Below are 19,857 nucleotides of genomic sequence, written 5' to 3'. Positions count from 1 at the left end.
TGAATCTATAAAAAAACCAGCAAATAAAACTCCATGATAGTATTAATATTAAACAAGATATTATTAACATGCATACGTCATTGTCGATTCGACTAATCTGTTCTGTGTCGCGTAACTGACATATAAAAATCTATATTTTAACTGTGTTTTTTTTAGATAAATTATTATTATACCAGTGCTTTTACTCTTTAACGCCTTTTAAAGTCATGTTTTAGATAGATTACTCTTAACAATACTTTATTTTTCACTGTCATCTGTCAAATAAGCTTTTCGATAGAGTATTGAATTTTATAGAACTACTAAGAAGCGTCTATAATGGTCCTATAGTAGTAGCTTTTTAGTAAGTTCAGAGTGCAGGTGTTAATAATTCCATACAATTAGAATATTCGAGAATAAACTCCACAAGTTAAAAAATAAACCAAATTTAACTAGACACCATTGTTGCCATAATTGCGGCCAAATAGTTATCTATTGTCGAATGGACATTATATAAAATATGTGACAAAAATCCTTTACCAAAGGTTTATGAATAAGACGAGATTTTGACATTGATTACAGAATGTACTGAGATTTAAAACATACTGGTAGGTAAGATTTATTTCCTTTAAACGACAACAATAGCTAAACTAAGCAATTTTTAATGAAAACATTCTGATAAAATAAGGTTAAAATAAATCAATTAACATAAAAATCGTCTCGGAACTTATTTGTTGACATAAAAATACGATATAATGTTGCAATTTTCTAATCATTTCATAATTAACAGGGACATATACATATGTAAAAGCTCAATTCATTCTGTAACAGCCGCACTACGGCTTTTTTCTGCGATATTATTTTATACTAATTTCAATATAAGTATTAGTCTAGCATTTAGTTTAAATCGCGGAAAAAACTCGAGTGCGGCGTTAACTTAAATCAGAACGCGGTTATGGTATTAATACCCGCAAATTAACGTACGTACTCGTACGTTATGTGGGCCCGTTGGCGAATAGTTTGTCAAGCCCCGCCCCTTCGGCTGATTAGACGGCGCTACGCGGTTTCTCTTTAGGTACATTCATCGCTGGTAGATTAAGTATGAACACTTCCTTCTTGAATAATAGGCCTACATTTCTTCCGATCAGCTAGAAAAAAAAGCGGGTGACATTGATATAGTGGCAATGAAAGCCAGTAACTATTTAATGGAGGCCGCCCATTCTTTCCGTATCTACCTCAAGAATCACTGCGCAGTCCGAAAGCCTAAAAAAGGCGAAGCGCCCAAACCGGAGCGGAAGCCGAATAAGGCGGTGATATGGGTCGCTAAGGAGTACCCGAAGTGGCAACATATCATTTTGAGTACTCTCAAGGAGTTAAATGGGGTAACTATACTGTTATAACGTAATTAGTTTCGCTTGATTTATTTATTGTGTCCTCAAACATTGTGCAAAGCAATTTAAGATTAGCGTGCGATTATCCCTTTGTCTATGTGCGTATTTAACACTCGCTCGTACGGTGAACGTACATTGTGAAAACCGGCCGAAGTCTGATCGACTACTTGTCTATTAGAAAAAACATACGGTCACGAAAGAGATAGAAATCTGTGGCTAAGACCTCAAAGTTTATACTGCCATTGGCATTGTCAAACATTGTAAAGAATTAACAAAAATGAGATTAAAAAAAACATGTCAAACTTTATATACACACAAAAATTAGTTGGGAATTAATTTATTCAAATTACAATTAAAAGGAAATATAAAAATATATCCAGTTAAAGTGAGTTTACGAAAGCTTGACGGGAAGTTAGAAAACACATTAACGTCTTCGTCTAAGTTTTTAATGGCAATAATAACGAAAAGTTATATTTGTGAAAATTATTTAAATAGTAACTTATTAGTTCTAACCTCGTAACGCTTATTGGTATAAAAAATTATATAAAAACTGTTTATTTTATACCATATATATATATGTATATAATCATCAAATCATTATGATTGCAGCCTTCAGGTCTCCCCGATAACAAAGTATTATCAACAAAACTTTCTGCTATAAACGATCTTAAAAAATATATGAAAAGAGTGATGCCATTCGTTCAAGCCACAAGAGATAATCTACAAAAGATTGGTCCCGAAGCCCTCTCTGTTGCCTTGCCCTTTGATGAGGCCCAACTGCTTGAAGATAACAAACAATATCTGCTGAATACTTTGGGTGTAAGTATTTGTAGGCTTAATATTTACTGCTTCGTATAAATTATTTATATTATCAGTAGAAAATATAATATGTTTATATGAAAAGATGTCAAGATGGGCTAGCTTAAATAATCTACAATTACATTGTATTTATATTATTTAAGCATGTAAATTAATAAAAGTAACGATGCGATATTAATGTTCATATTACTTCGAGTATTTATTATGAAGTTAATTTTTTATAGCTTAGTCTGTTTCGAAGGACCAAAATAATTCTTTGACAATTTAAATAATCATTTAACGCATTAGTAACATTTTTAAAGTTTTGAATATTTCTTAATGCATACAGTTATACACCGGACTTAAACGATAGGCTGCTATGTCGGGGTTCCATTTTGAATTTTTAGTATGTTTGTAATCGGGACCTAAAGAAAACAAGAATTAAAAAGAAAAATGTTTTTTTTTATTTGGACCACATAATTAGGACAAACACATGATATAAATTGACATACATACGTTAAAATATAAAAACAATTTACATTACTATGAATAAAATAACATAAACCGAAGTTATTTTATCGTAGGCGTCGTCGAATGCCGCCTGAAGACCTATTTTCTTTGCTTGTATAACAGTTAAGACTGTTGTTGATTCCGGTAGGTCTTTGCCAAATCACAGAATTTTTATTTTCGATTAAAAGTCTTTGATAATATTTAGTTAAAACTCGTGTTCTCTTGTTAGGTGAAAATTACAAATTTCTAGTAATTATAACATAATTAAAGATAAATCAATAATATTCACTGCGTACGTAAAACAATTCTACCCAAAACACGTTTGAACTTGTCGTTAACCAAAACGGACAGTAGAATGGGTAAACGAAAAACCTGTACTTTATTGTATACAGATAGTCTAAAAAAAAAACAATTTATTACAAAACTTTTTATCTGTCATCGGAGATTTGTTTAAATAATTGGATTATTGTATAATTTTCTGAATCAACAGCTTGACGCAATCGAAGTCAAACATACAGACAGTCCTGATACTCCAGAAAAAACGATAGAAGACTGTGCGCCTGGACTTACAGTGACCTTCACCAACCCCACACCGATGAGTGGATTGTTTACCATTTCTGTGACCCTGGTAGATGGGGATACGGTTGATAAGATTAAAGCCAAGATCGCTAAGGAAATAAAGGCTATTAAAGGTTAGTAAAAAAATTGGTTAAAATAAATCCAAGGTTATAGTCACCAGTAATACTCATTTTCAGTGGATTAGTGTTTTAACTATTCTAGGAAATATTCTCTAAGGATTCACTTGGATTGACAGAGTGTTTGTGGCTTAAAAGCAAATAGGACAATTTCTGTGTTTGTTTGTATTATAATAATATAATATTTGTGTATTTGTAAATAAATAATGCAAGTAAAATTTGATAAAGTTAGTTCTATTGAAATATAAACGCAATTTTTTACAGAACTCTTGAAAATATTTTTTATTAACTTTCAGACATAAATGCTCTAAAGCTGTGGCGATATCTTGATCCGGCGTTAGGTCCTCGCAAGATTCCAGTAGCAGGCGATCACGTGACAAAATGCGCGGAACTCGTCAATGGCGATGGTATACGCGTACACGTGGAAGCGTCGCGTATAGAACTCGTTCAGAACGGAACGAATATTGACGTCGGCTTACAGTTTGTGTATACTTATGATAAGTGATTGTTTTCAGAAATATATTTATTTATTTTTATAATAAGTGTTTTATTTTGTTAGTCCTTTATTTGTTTAGAGATTTTAATGCTTCGAAAAGTGGTAAGAAACGTAAGAAAAGTTTCTAAAATTCTTTGTACAATTTTATTAAAAAAATAATCTTTGTTTTTACGGTTAAGTTTAGAAATTTATTGGTTAGTTTATTTGTTGTAAGCACTGAATACAGTTGTGAATTTCCAACATGCCTTTAGGCACATCAATGTGTAAGTAAGCATTTTGCGAATGTATATGCATCTGCAAAAGTATTTAATGACGAAATATAGTATTGCCATCAGAAGAGCTATAGATTTACGTTTTGTTTAATACAGAAGTTCATATCTGTCTCATCACATTAGTAATCAAGAATTCAAATAAACCAAAAAAAATCGCTTTAAATAATTTATATATGGTAATTGCGCACACTTAAACACACACACATATTGCGTAAAACACCGACATATTGAGTATAACACTAGATTGGCATTGTGATGATATTTTTTTACTTTCTATCGAATTAGTTTTAGCTAAGGAAATAAAGGCTATTAAAGGTTAGTAAAAAAATTGGTTAAAATAAATCCAAGGTTATAGTCACCAGTAATACTCATTTTCAGTGGATTAGTGTTTTAACTATTCTAGGAAATATTCTCTAAGGATTCACTTGGATTGACAGAGTGTTTGTGGCTTAAAAGCAAATAGGACAATTTCTGTGTTTGTTTGTATTATAATAATATAATATTTGTGTATTTGTAAATAAATAATGCAAGTAAAATTTGATAAAGTTAGTTCTATTGAAATATAAACGCAATTTTTTATACAACTCTTGAAAATATTTTTTATTAACTTTCAGACATAAATGCTCTAAAGCTGTGGCGATATCTTGATCCGGCGTTAGGTCCTCGCAAGATTCCAGTAGCAGGCGATCACGTGACAAAATGCGCGGAACTCGTCAATGGCGATGGTATACGCGTACACGTGGAAGCGTCGCGTATAGAACTCGTTCAGAACGGAACGAATATTGACGTCGGCTTACAGTTTGTGTATACTTATGATAAGTGATTGTTTTCAGAAATATATTTATTTATTTTTATAATAAGTGTTTTATTTTGTTAGTCCTTTATTTGTTTATAGATTTTAATGCTTCGAAAAGTGGTAAGAAACGTAAGAAAAGTTTCTAAAATTCTTTGTACAATTTTATTAAAAAAATAATCTTTGTTTTTACGGTTAAGTTTAGAAATTTATTGGTTAGTTTATTTGTTGTAAGCACTGAATACAGTTGTGAATTTCCAACATGCCTTTAGGCACATCAATGTGTAAGTAAGCATTTTGCGAATGTATATGCATCTGCAAAAGTATTTAATGACGAAATATAGTATTACCATCAGAAGAGCTATAGATTTACGTTTTGTTCATTTCTGTCTCATCACATTCGTAGTCAAGAATTCAAATAAACCAAAAAAAATCGCTTTAAATAATTTATATATGGTAATTGCGCACACTTAAACACACACACATATTGCGTAAAACACCGACATATTGAGTATAACACTAGATTGGCATTGTGATGATATTTTTTTACTTTCTATCGAATTAGTTTTACGTTAGTAACTGTAATGGTAGAAAATAAGGTTAAAGTAAAAATCGATTACGAGTGCTTTACAGCAGTCGGACAGACATGGTCGTGTATCTCGTGTTAAATGTTTTATTAAAATTTGATTATATAGTCGCAAGGAGTTATAATGATTTAAGAAATAAAAGAGTTGCAATTTTATATTATATTTAAATAACATATAAACGTTTATTCACATAAAAATGTTTAACATCGCGAAAACGATATGGCGGCGATCCCCGGCGGTCGCAGGCTATGCGAACGCGAAATACCTAATCCAATATTTACACACTTATATAATACAAACACATATAAAAAAACGATTTCCATAGCTGTGATTTAGGGCCGATCCTTGATTTACCACAAACAATTTGATTAAACAAAATACAGTGTAATCTGTGTAACTCGCACCTCGTTAAATCGACATCCTCAGTGAGTCGCAAAAAAATTGCCATTCCTTTCCGCTGAACCTTTTAAGTGTGCGGTATATTGAATTATTTAGACGTTGCTACTCGAACAAAATGTTATTTCCCTACGAAATATTGATAATACATATTTATACTCTCTAAAAACGGACAAGTCGGAGTTAATAAAATATATTGACGTCTTACTTGGCATTCCCCGAAATAATAACAATTAAAAAGAATGTTCGGGGTTCGGAGTATTGTTATTGTCATTGTACGTAGTTTAAATCAAAATAACGGATTTGTTTAGTGTACAGTATACTTCATTAATATGTAAAAATATATACAACAAAACTTATTTGAATTGTGATTCAAATTCGACTCTACAAATGGAAAAATACACATAGAAATCGCGGCTTCGTATGTCGAAATTTCAGCAGTCAAATCATATGTATCTAAGTTCTTGTTAAGTTGAAAATCTCGTTAGCATTTCCCTTGACATTCGAGTTATAGAGATTCCATTGTATTACTAAATTTATTTAAAATGCAAAATTAATCTACTATTTCGAGACGACAAACATGAGTGAAAAATTGTAACTGCCTTTGACTTTGAATAAAATTCTTGCTTAGTAAGTAAGAAAATATATTTTGAATGTCGTAAATAAGGATTATAAAGTAGCATTTAGGTCGTAACTCAGTCTTTGTGTTTCTCACGATACCATAAATATGTCTATTGTGAAAAAGGCACTAAATAGAACCAAAAAACTAAAAGAAATGGCCACAAAAAATTTCACCAATATTGACTTAGACAAACCCTTCATCCATCCACGCAGGTTTGCGTACTATAAAGACTTTTTATTGCCATAAAACACTTCTCACTTATAACATAAATAATATAAATGCATTTGAATGCTGTGAAAACTCCGCTCTTGGCATTCATGGTCATGCAACATTAAAGCAATAAAGTAAAAAATGATTATGTTATTTAGAAAAGTCCTTCCAGTCACGAGAATCAGGCCTCTTTACTGACATAACTATATCTGATGAGAATCAAGCAATAACTTTTATATACCTGTTTTGTTAAATAATTATTATATATATATAAAAAATTAATGGAATTCTTAATTTGAATATTTTTTGCGAATTTATTTATCTATGGCGTACAACTTTTAAAATACATACGTGTTCACACATTTTACATAGAAATCTCATCATGTGTCTAATAACATAATCAACGGTATTATTTTTATAGGAACGTTCATGTGATATATAAAACTAAAACATACTTTCAGTTAAAAAAAAGAATTCAATCAAATCACACTTATATACATAAATGAATGAAATCCCCAGATTTCATATTAAAAAAAAATTCAAAAGTACGAATTTATCGTTAAAATTGAAGATCTATGTAAAATCTATGTTCTAAGTAAATAAAACATTTATATGTTTAATTTTAATGCGCTCTGTCGCCGTATAGTTCCTAATACTTTTCCATATTCGCGTTCGCATTTACCTCTAAAATTAAGTAAATCCTCGAATACTCATAATTAATTGGTTAGCTTGCTTTACCTAGACTTTTTAACACCTGAATCTACCAAAGTATTGTTAAGACTGCTGGCACGAGTTCACTTGCTTCTAAATAACACCGAGATATTTGACAAGATTTTAAAAACCATTTCAGCGTAATATTCACTAAAATACAAATTCAATTATTATTATCATAAACGCGCCAAAATGTTTTTTCTGGCCAAGATGGCGTCGCATGACTCACTTGTAAACACATGAGGAATTATTGATATTTTTACTCATATAAATACGTATTATGAATCTATAAAAAAACCAGCAAATAAAACTCCATGATAGTATTAATATTAAACAAGATATTATTAACATGCATACGTCATTGTCGATTCGACTAATCTGTTCTGTGTCGCGTAACTGACATATAAAAATCTATATTTTAACTGTGTTTTTTTTAGATAAATTATTATTATACCAGTGCTTTTACTCTTTAACGCCTTTTAAAGTCATGTTTTAGATAGATTACTCTTAACAATACTTTATTTTTCACTGTCATCTGTCAAATAAGCTTTTCGATAGAGTATTGAATTTTATAGAACTACTAAGAAGCGTCTATAATGGTCCTATAGTATATAGTAGTAGTTTTTTAGTAAGTTCAGAGTGCAGGTGTTAATATTTCCATACAATTAGAATATTCGAGAATAAACTCCACAAGTTAAAAAATAAACCAATTTTAACTAGACACCATTGTTGCCATAATTGCGGCCAAATAGTTATCTATTGTCGAATGGACATTATATAAAATATATGACAAAAATCCTTTACCAAAGGTTTATGAATAAGACGAGATTTTGATATTGATTACAGAATGTACTGAGATTTAAAACATACTAGAATATCCATGGTAGGTAAGATTTATTTCCTTTAAACGACAACAATAGCTAAACTAAGCAATTTTTAATGAAAACATTCTGATAAAATAAGGTTAAAATAAATCAATTAACATAAAAACCGTCTCGGAACTTATTTGTTGACATAAAAATACGATATAATGTTGCAATTTTCTAATCATTTCATAATTAACAGGGATATATACATATGTAAAAGCTCAATTCATTCTGTAACAGCCGCACTACGGCTTTTTTCTGCGATATTATTTTATACTAATTACAATATAAGTATTAGTCTAGCATTTAGTTTAAATCGCGGAAGAAACTCGAGTGCGGCGTTAACTTAAATCAGAACGCGGTTATGGTATTAATACCCGCAAATTAACGTACGTACTCGAACGTTATGTGGGCCCGTTGGCGAATAGTTTGTCAAGCCCCGCCCCTTCGGTTGATTCGACGGCGACACGCGGTTTCTCTTTAGGTACATTCATCGCTGGTAGATTAAGTATGAACACTTCCTTCTTGAATAATTGGCCTACATTTCTTCCGATCAGCTAGAAAAAAAAACGGGTGACATTGATATAGTGGCAATGAAAGCCAGTAACTATTTAATGGAGGCCGCCCATTCTTTCCGTATCTACCTCAAGAATCACTGCGCAGTCCGAAAGCCTAAAAAAGGCGAAGCGCCCAAACCGGAGCGGAAGCCGAATAAGGCGGTGATATGGGTCGCTAAGGAGTACCCGAAGTGGCAACATATGATTTTGAGTACTCTCAAGGAGTTAAATGGGGTAACGATACTGTTATAACGTAATTAGTTTCGCTTGATTTATTTATTGTGTCCTCAAACATTGTGCAAAGCAATTTAAGATTAGCGTGCGATTATCCCTTTGTCTATGTGCGCATTTAACACTCGCTCGTACGGTTTACTGTATGTACGTTACATTGTGAAAACCGGCCGAAGTCTGATCGACTATCTGTCTATTAGAAAAAACATACGGTCACGAAAGAGATAGAAATCTGTGGCTAAGACCTCAAAGTTTATACTGCCATTGGCATTGTCAAACATTGTAAAGAATTAACAAAAATGAGATTAAAAAAAACATGTCAAACTTTATATACACACAAAAATTAGTTGGGAATTAATTTATTCAAATTACAATTAAAAGGAAATATAAAAATATATCCAGTTAAAGTGAGTTGACGAAAGCTTGACGGGAAGTTATAAAACACATTAACGTCTTCGTCTAAGTTTTTTAATGGCAATAATAACGAAAAGTTATATTTGTGAAAATTATTTAAATAGTAACTTATTAGTTCTAACCTCGTAACGCTTATTGGTATAAAAAATTATATAAAAACTGTTTATTTTGTACCATATTTATATATATATATATATTCAACATCAAATCATTATGATTGCAGCCTTCAGGTCTCCCCGATAACAAAGTATTATCAACAAAACTTTCTGCTATAAACGATCTTAAAAAATATATGAAAAGAGTGATGCCATTCGTTCAAGCCACAAGAGATAATCTACAAAAGATTGGTCCCGAAGCACTCTCTGTTGCCTTGCCCTTTGATGAGGCCCAACTGCTTGAAGATAACAAACAATATCTGCTGAATACTTTGGATGTAAGTATTTGTAGGCTTAATATTTACCGCTTCGTATAAATTATTTATATTATCAGTAGAAAATATAATATGTTTATATGAAAAGATGTCAAGATGGGCTAGCTTAAATAATCTACAATTAAATTGTATTCATATTATTTAAGCATGTAAATTAATAAAAGTAACGATGCGATATTAATGTTCATATTACTTCGAGTATTTATTATGAAGTTAATTTTTTATAGCTTAGTTTGTTTCGAAGGACCAAAATAATTCTTTGACAATTTAAATAATCATTTAACGCATTAGTAACATTTTTAAAGTTTTGAATATTTCTTAATGCATACAGTTATACACCGGACTTAAACGATAGGCTGCTATGTCGGGGTTCCATTTTGAATTTTTAGTATGTTTGTAATCGGGACCTAAAGAAAACAAGAATTAAGAAGAAAAATGTTTTTATTTTATTTGAACCACATAATTAGGACAAACAATACGTTAAAATATAAAAACAATTTACATTACTATGAATAAAATAACATAAACCGAAGTTATTTTATCGTAGGCGTCGTCGAATGCCGCCTGAAGACCTATTTTCTTTGCTTTTATAACAGTTAAGACTGTTGTTGATTCCGGTAGGTCTTTGCCAAATCACAGCATTTTTATTTTCGATTAAAAGTCTTTGATAATATTTAGTTAAAACTCGTGTTCTCTTGTTAGGTGAAAATTACAAATTTCTAGTAATTATAACATAATTGAAGATAAATCAATTATATTCACTGCGTACGTAAAACAATTCTACCCAAAACACGTTTGAACTTGTCGTTAACCAAAACGGACAGTAGAATGGGTAAACGAAAAACCTGTACTTTATTGTATATAGATCGTCTAAAAAAAACAATTTGTTACAAGACTTTACCTTTTACGTCATCGGAGATTTGTTTAAATAATTGGATTATTGTATAATTTTCTGAATCAACAGCTTGACGCAATCGAAGTCAAACATACTGTCCTGATACTCCAGAAAAAACGATAGAAGACTGTGCGCCTGGTAGTCCACATGTCAACTTTATTGCGGAACCTGGACTTACCTACGAGTACGAGTGACCTTCACCAACCCCACACCGATGAGTGGATTGTTTACCATTTCTGTGACCCTGGTAGATGCGGATACGGTTGAGAAGATTAAAGCCAAGATCGCTAAAGAGATTAAGGCTATTAAAGGTTAGTCAAAAAAATTGGTTAAACTAAATCCATGGTTATAGTCACCAGTAATACTCATTTTCAGTGGGTCCAGTGTTTTAACTATTCTAGGAAATATTCTCTAAGGAGTCACTTGGATTGACAGAGTGTTTGTGGCTTAAAGGCAAATGGGACAATTTCTGTGTTTGTTTGTATTATAATAATATAATATTTGTGTATTTGTAAATAAATAATGCAAGTAAAATTTGATAAAGTTAGTTCTATTGAAATATAAACGCAATTTTTTACACAACTCGACGTTTCTTCACAGCAGTCGGGTTCAGCGACTGCTACATGAACTTGTCAAATAAATTTGATATAAAGGTTATCTATAGGCTATCTATTGCTGGGAAGTATAAAGCAGTCACCTGTAATTTTTTAATTGTCTTACTATGTATTGTGTGTTAATTATTATGCATACGTTAGTTTACTGTCAAATTATTTGATTACGATAGTAAGAAATAACTATTAGTATGTAAATTCAAAATACAATTTATTTTAAACACACAAATACAGTATTTACAATATTTTTAACATGCATAGTATTAATAATAATAATTCAAAATGAAAAAATAGAAAATTAAAACAAATTTGGTCCCTGTGGCAGCATTTCCTCGCTGTAGTGTGTGTGGTATATCTACCAGGCGCAAGCTTAAATCTTTAATTTAGTTAAATAACTATTATATTTATATAGTTAAATTGAAAACCCTGAAAATATTTTTTATTAACTTTCAGACATAAGTGCTCTAAAGCTGTGGCAATATCTTGATCCGGCGTTAGGTCCTCGCAAGATTCCAGTAGCAGGCGATCACGTGACGAAATGCGCGGAACTCGTCAATGGCGATGGTATACGCGTACACGTGGAAGCGTCGCGTATAGAACTCGTTCAGAACGGAACGAATATTGACGTCGGCTTACAGTTTGTGTATACTTATGATAAGTGATTGTTTTCAGAAATATATTTATTTATTTTTATAATAAGTGTTTTATTTTGTTAGTCCTTTATTTGTTTAGAGATTTTAATGCTTCGAAAAGTGGTAAGAAACGTAAGAAAAGTTTCTAAAATTCTTTTATTTATTAAAAAAATAATCTTTGTTTTTACGGTTAAGTTTAGAAATTTATTGCTTTGTTTATTTGTTTATTTGCTGTAAGCACTGAATACAGTTGTGAATTTCCAACATGCCTTTAGGCACATCAATGTGTAAGTAAGCATTTTGCCAATGTATATGCATCTGCATAAAGTATTTAATGACGAAATATAGTATTGCCATCAGAAGAGCTATAGATTTACGTTTTGTTCAATACAGAAGTTCATTTCTGTCTCATCACAATAGTAATTAAGAATTCAAATAAACCAAAAAAAAAAACGCTTTAAATAATTTATATATGGTAATTGCGCACACTTAAACACACACACATATTGCGTAAAACACCGACATATTGAGTATAACACTAGATTGGCATTGTGATGATATTTTTTTACTTTCTATCGAATTAGTTTTACGTTAGTAACTGTAATGGTAGACAATAAGGTTAAAGTAAAAATCGATTACGAGTGCTTTACAGCAGTCGGACAGACTTGGTCGTGTATCTCATGTTAAATGTTTTATTAAAATTTGATTATATAGTCGCAAGGAGTTATAATGGGTTAAGAAATAAAAGAGTTGCAATTTTATATTATATTTAAATAACATATAAACGTTTATTCACATAAAAATGTTTAACATCGCGAAAACGATATGGCGGCGATCCCCGGCGGTCGCAGGCTATGCGAACGCGAAATACCTAATCCAATATTTACACACTTATATAATACAAACACATATAAAAAAACGATTTCCATAGCTGTGATTTAGGGCTGATCCTTGATTTACCACAAACAATTTGATTAAACAAAATACAGTGTAATCTGTATAACTCGCACCTCGTTAAATCGACATCCTCAGTGAGACGCAAAAAAATTGCCATTCCTTTCCGCTGAACGTTTTAAGTGTGCGGTATCTCGAATTATTTAGACGTTGCTACTCGAACAAAATGTTATTTCCCTACGAAATATTGATAATACATATTTATACTCTCTAAAAACGGACAAGTCGGAGTTAATAAAATATATTGACGTCTTACTTGGCATACCCCGAAATAATAACAATTGTTTAAAAAGAATGTTCGGGGTTCGGAGTATTGTTATTGTCATTGTACGTAGTTTAAATCAAAATAACGGATTTGTTTAGTGTACAGTTTACTTCATTAATATGTAAAAATATATACAACAAAACTTATTTGAATTGTGATTCAAATTCGACTCTACAAATGGAAAAATACACATAGAAATCGCGGCTTCGTATGTCGAAATTTCAGCAGTCAAATCATATGTATCTAAGTTCTTGTTAAGTTGAAAATCTTGTTAGCATTTCCCTTGACATTCGAGTTATAGAGATTCCATTGTATTACTAAATTTATTTAAAATGCAAAATTAATCTACTATTTCGAGACGACAAACATGAGTGAAAAATTGTAACTGCCTTTGACTTTGAATAAAATTCTTGCTTAATAAGTAAAAAAATATATTTTGGAATGTCGTAAATAAGGATCATAAAGTAGCATTTAGGTCGTAACTCAGTCTTTGTGTTTCTCACGATACCATAAATATGTCTATTGTGAAAAAGGCACTAAATAGAACCAAAAAAAAACATACACAAAACACGTGCTACAACCTAAAAGAAATGGCCACAAAAAATTTCACCAATATTGACTTAGTTACTAGTAAAAACCGAACAAACAAACCCTTCATCCATCCACGCAGATTTGCGTACTATAAAGACTTTTTATTGCCATAAAACACTTCTTATAACATAAATAATAGAAATGCTGTGAAAACTCTGCTCTTGGCGTTCATGGTCATGCAACATTGAAGCAATAAAGTAAAAAATGATTATGTTATTTAGAAAAGTCCTTCCAGTCACGAGAATCAGGCCTCTTTACTGACATAACTATATCTGATTAGAATCAAGCAATAACTTTTATATTCCTGTTTTGTTAAATAATTATTATATATATAAAAAAAAATTAATGGAATTCTTAATTTGAATATTTTTTGCGAATTTATTTATCTATGGCGTACAACTTTTAAAATACATACGTGTTCACACATTTTACATAGAAATCTCATCATGTGTCTAGTAATATAATCAACGGTATTATTTTTATAGGAACGTTCATGTGATATATAAAACTAAAACATACATTCAGTTTAAAAAAAATATCAATCAAATCACACTTATATACATAAATGAATGAAATCCCAAGATTGGCTTCGCCTTCATATTAAAAAAAATTCAAAAGTACGAATTTATCGTTAAAATTGAAGATCTATGTAAAATCTATGTTCTAAGTAAATAAAACATTTATATGTTTAATTTTAATGCGCTCTGTCGCCGTATAGTTCCTAATACTTTTCCATATTCGCGTTCGCATTTACCTCTAAAATTAAGTAAATCCTCGAATACTCATAATTAATTGGTTAGCTTGCTTTACCTAGACTTTTTAACACCTGAATCTACCAAAGTATTGTTAAGACTGCTGGCACGAGTTCACTTGCTTCTAAATAACACCGAGATATTTGACAAGATTTTAAAAACCATTTCAGCGTAATATTCACTAAAATACAGATTCAATTCTTATTATCATAAACGCGCCAAAATGTTTTTTCCGGCCAAGATAACTATCGCATGAGTCACTTGTAAACACATGAGGAATTATTGATATTTTTACTCATATAAATACGTATTATGAATCTATAAAAAAAACAGCAAATAAAACTCCATGATAGTATTAATATTAAACAAGATATTATTAACATGCATACGTCATTGTCGATTCGACTAATCTGTTCTGTGTCGCGTAACTGACATATAAAAATCTATATTTTAACTGTGTTTTTTTTAGATAAATTATTATTATACCAGTGCTTTTACTCTTTAACGCCTTTTAAAGTCATGTTTTAGATAGATTACTCTTAACAATACTTTATTTTTCACTGTCATCAGTCAAATAGGCTTTTCGATAGAGTATTGAATTTTATAGAACTACTAAGAAGCGTCTATAATGGTCCTATAGTAGTAGCTTTTTAGTAAGTTCAGAGTGCAGGTGTTAATAATTCCATACAATTAGAATATTCGAGAATAAACTCCACAAGTTAAAAAATAAACCAAATTTAACTAGACACCATTGTTGCCATAATTGCGGCCAAATAGTTATCTATTGTCGAATGGACATTATATAAAATATGTGACAAAAATCCTTTACCAAAGGTTTATGAATAAGACGAGATTTTGACATTGATTACAGAATGTACTGAGATTTAAAACATACTAGAATATCCATGGTAGGTAAGATTTATTTCCTTTAAACGACAACAATAGCTAAACTAAGCAATTTTTAATGAAAACATTCTGATAAAATTAGGTTAAAATAAATCAATTAACATAAAAATCGTCTCGGAACTTATTTGTTGACATAAAAATACGATACAATGTTGCAATTTTCTAATCATTTCATAATTAACAGGGACATATACATATGTAAAAGCTCAATTCATTCTGTAACAGCCGCACTACGGCTTTTTTCTGCGATATTATTTTATACTAATTTCAATATAAGTATTAGTCTAGCATTTAGTTTAAATCGCGGAAAAAACTCGAGTGCGGCGTTAACTTAAATCAGAACGCGGTTATGGTATTAATACCCGCAAATTAACGTACGTACTCGTACGTTATGTGGGCCCGTTGGCGAATAGTTTGTCAAGCCCCGCCCCTTCGGCTGATTCGACGGCGCTACGCGGTTTCTATTTAGGTACATTCATCGCTGGTAGATTAAGTATGAACATTTCCTTCTTGAATAATTGGCCTACATTTATTCCGATCAGCTAGAAAAAAAAGCGGGTGACATTGATATATTGGCAATGAAAGCCAGTAACTATTTAATGGAGGCCGCCCATTCTTTCCGTATCTACCTCAAGAATCACTGCGCAGTCCGAAAGCCTAAAAAAGGCGAAGCGCCCAAACCGGAGCGGAAGCCGAATAAGGCGGTGATATGGGTCGCTAAGGAGTACCCGAAGTGGCAACATATGATTTTGAGTACTCTCAAGGAGTTAAATGGGGTAACTATACTGTTATAACGTAATTAGTTTCGCTTGATTTATTTATTGTGTCCTCAAACATTGTGCAAAGCAATTTAAGATTAGCGTGCGATTATCCCTTTGTCTATGTGCGCATTTAACACTCGCTCGTACGGTTTACTGTATGTACGTTACATTGAGAAAACCGGCCGAAGTCTGATCGACTATCTGTCTATTAGAAAAAACATACGGTCACGAAAGAGATAGAAATCTGTGGCTAAGACCTCAAAGTTTATACTGCCATTGGCATTGTCAAACATTGTAAAGAATTAACAAAAATGAGATTAAAAAAAACATGTCAAACTTTATATACACACAAAAATTAGTTGGGAATTAATTTATTCAAATTACAATTAAAAGAAAATATAAAAATATATATACAGTTAAAGTGAGTTGACGAAAGCTTGACGGGAAGTTAGAAAACACATTAACGTCTTCGTCTAAGTTTTTTAATGGCAATAATAACGAAAAGTTATATTTGTGAAAATTATTTAAATAGTAACTTATTAGTTCTAACCTCGTAACGCTTATTGGTATAAAAAATTATATAAAAACTGTTTATTTTGTACCATATTTATATATATATATATATTCAACATCAAATCATTATGATTGCAGCCTTCAGGTCTCCCCGATAACAAAGTATTATCAACAAAACTTTCTGCTATAAACGATCTTAAAAAATATATGAAAAGAGTGATGCCATTCGTTCAAGCCACAAGAGATAATCTACAAAAGATTGGTCCCGAAGCACTCTCTGTTGCCTTGCCCTTTGATGAGGCCCAACTGCTTGAAGATAACAAACAATATCTGCTGAATACTTTGGATGTAAGTATTTGTAGGCTTAATATTTACCGCTTCGTATAAATTATTTATATTATCAGTAGAAAATATAATATGTTTATATGAAAAGATGTCAAGATGGGCTAGCTTAAATAATCTACAATTAAATTGTATTCATATTATTTAAGCATGTAAATTAATAAAACTAACGATGCGATATTAATGTTCATATTACTTTGAGTATTTATTATGAAGTTAATTTTTTATAGCTTAGTCTGTTTCGAAGGACCAAAATAATTCTTTGACAATTTAAATAATCATTTAACGCATTAGTAACATTTTTAAAGTTTTGAATATTTCTTAATGCATACAGTTATACACCGGACTTAAACGATAGGCTGCTATGTCGGGGTTCCATTTTGAATTTTTAGTATGTTTGTAATCGGGACCTAAAGAAAACAAGAATTAAGAAGAAAATTGTTTTTATTTTATTTGAACCACATAATTAGGACAAACATGATATAAATTGACATACATACGTTAAAATATAAAAACAATTTACATTACTATGAATAAAATAACATAAACCGAAGTTATTTTATCGTAGGCGTCGTCGAATGCCGCCTGAAGACCTATTTTCTTTGCTTTTATAACAGTTAAGACTGTTGTTGATTCCGGTAGGTCTTTGCCAAATCACAGAATTTTTATTTTCGATTAAAAGTCTTTGATAATATTTAGTTAAAACTCGTGTTCTCTTGTTAGGTGAAAATTACAAATTTCTAGTAATTATAACATAATTAAAGATAAATCAATAATATTCACTGCGTACGTAAAACAATTCTACCCAAAACACGTTTGAACTTGTCGTTAACCAAAACGGACAGTAGAATGGGTAAACGAAAAACCTGTACTTTATTGTATACAGATAGTCTAAAAAAAAAACAATTTATTACAAAACTTTTTATCTGTCATCGGAGATTTGTTTAAATAATTGGATTATTGTATAATTTTCTGAATCAACAGCTTGACGCAATCGAAGTCAAACATACATACAGTCCTGATACTCCAGAAAAAACGATAGAAGACTGTGCGCCTGGTAGTCCACATGTCAACTTTATTGCGGTACCTGGACTTACAGTGACCTTCACCAACCCCACACCGATGAGTGGATTGTTTACCATTTCTGTGACCCTGGTAGATGGGGATACGGTTGAGAAGATTAAAGCCAAGATCGCTAAAGAGATTAAGGCTATTAAAGGTTAGTAAAATAAATCCAAAGTTATAGTCACCAGTAATACTCATTTTCAGTGGATTAGTGTTTTAACTATTCTAGGAATAGGAATTCTAGGAGAATTTCTGTGTTTGTTTGTATTATAATAATATAATATTTGTGTGTAAATAAATAATGCAAGTAAAATTTGATAAAGTTAGTTCTATTGAAATATAAACGCAATTTTTTACACAACTCGACGTTTCTTCACAGCAGTCGTGGTCAGCGACTGCTACATGAACTTGTCAAATAAATTTGATATAAAGGTTATATATAGGCCATCTATTGCTGGGAAGTATAAAGCAGTCAGCTGTAATTTTTTAATTGTCTCACTATGTATTGTGTGTTAATTATTATGTATACGTTAGTTTACTGTCAAATTATTTGATTACGATAGTAAGAAATAACTATTAGTATGTAAATTTAAAATACAATTTATTTTAAACACACAAATACAGTATTTACAATATTTTTAACATGCATAGTATTAATATTAATAATTCAAAATGAATAAATAGAAAATTAAAACAAATTTGGTCCCTGTGGCAGCATTTCCTCGCTGTAGTGTGTGTGGTATATCTACCAGGCGCAAGCTTAAATCTTTAATTTAGTTAAATAACTATTATATCTATATAGTTAAATTGAAAACCCTGAAAATATTTTTTATTAACTTTCAGACATAAATGCTCTAAAGCTGTGGCGATATCTTGACCCGGCGTTAGGTCCTCGCAAGATTCCAGTAGCAGGCGATCACGTGACAAAATGCGCGGAACTCGTCAATGGCGATGGTATACGCGTACACGTGGAAGCGTCGCGTATAGAACTCGTTCAGAACGGAACGAATATTGACGTCGGCTTACAGTTTGTGTATACTTATGATAAGTGATTGTTTTCAGAAATATATTTATTTATTTTTATAATAAGTGTTTTATTTTGTTAGTCCTTTATTTGTTTAGAGATTTTAATGCTTCGAAAAGTGGTAAGAAACGTAAGAAAAGTTTCTAAAACTCTTTGAACAATTTTATTAAAAAAATAATCTTTGTTTTTACGGTCAAGTTTAGAAATTTATTGGTTAGTTTATTTGTTGTGAGCACTGAATACAGTTGTGAATTTCCAACATGCCTTTAGGCACATCAATGTGTAAGTAAGCATTTTGCGAATGTATATGCATCTGCATAAAGTATTTAATGACGAAATATAGTATTGCCATCAGAAGAGCTATAGATTTACGTTTTGTTCATTTCTGTCTCATCGCATTATGTGTATGTGTGTGTATCTCATGTTAAATGTTTTATTAAAATTTGATTATATAGTCGCAAGGAGTTATAATGGGTTAAAAAATAAAAGAGCTGCAATTTTATATTATATTTAAATAACATATAAACGTTTATTCACATAAAAATGTTTAACATCGCGAAAACGATATGGCGGCGATCCCCGGCGGTCGCA

At 31.1% G+C, this 19,857-nt stretch overlaps 2 protein-coding genes across 3 annotated transcripts; both read left to right on the top strand.

The window, feature by feature from the left end:
• The first annotated feature begins 8,899 nt into the window (after positions 1-8,899).
• Positions 8,900-12,154, top strand: LOC123712187 (leucine--tRNA ligase, cytoplasmic-like). Of its 2 annotated transcripts, none has more exons than XM_045665175.1 (4): positions 8,900-9,114; positions 9,749-9,958; positions 10,920-11,161; positions 11,915-12,154. In XM_045665175.1, exons 1-3 carry the CDS (start codon positions 8,917-8,919, stop codon positions 10,971-10,973), a joined length of 462 nt encoding a protein of 153 aa, XP_045521131.1. In that variant the 5' UTR covers positions 8,900-8,916; the 3' UTR covers positions 10,974-11,161; positions 11,915-12,154. The 2 variants fall into 2 exon arrangements, with proteins under 2 accessions (XP_045521131.1, XP_045521132.1); XM_045665176.1 differs by lacking the exon at positions 8,900-9,114 and adding an exon at positions 9,523-9,663.
• A 3,986-nt stretch (positions 12,155-16,140) lies between these two features.
• LOC123712175 (leucine--tRNA ligase, cytoplasmic-like) lies at positions 16,141-19,325 on the top strand. Its single transcript, XM_045665159.1, has 4 exons — positions 16,141-16,337; positions 16,974-17,183; positions 18,162-18,396; positions 19,086-19,325. The coding sequence occupies exons 1-4, from the start codon at positions 16,161-16,163 to the stop codon at positions 19,292-19,294; spliced, it is 831 nt and encodes a 276-aa protein (XP_045521115.1). The 5' UTR covers positions 16,141-16,160; the 3' UTR covers positions 19,295-19,325.
• The last annotated feature ends 532 nt before the right edge of the window (positions 19,326-19,857 follow it).

The sequence above is a fragment of the Pieris brassicae genome, chromosome 7, assembly GCF_905147105.1.
Source record: "Pieris brassicae chromosome 7, ilPieBrab1.1, whole genome shotgun sequence".
NCBI classification, from domain to species: Eukaryota; Metazoa; Arthropoda; class Insecta; order Lepidoptera; family Pieridae; genus Pieris; species Pieris brassicae.
This window is presented reverse-complemented; position numbering and strand designations above follow the sequence as displayed.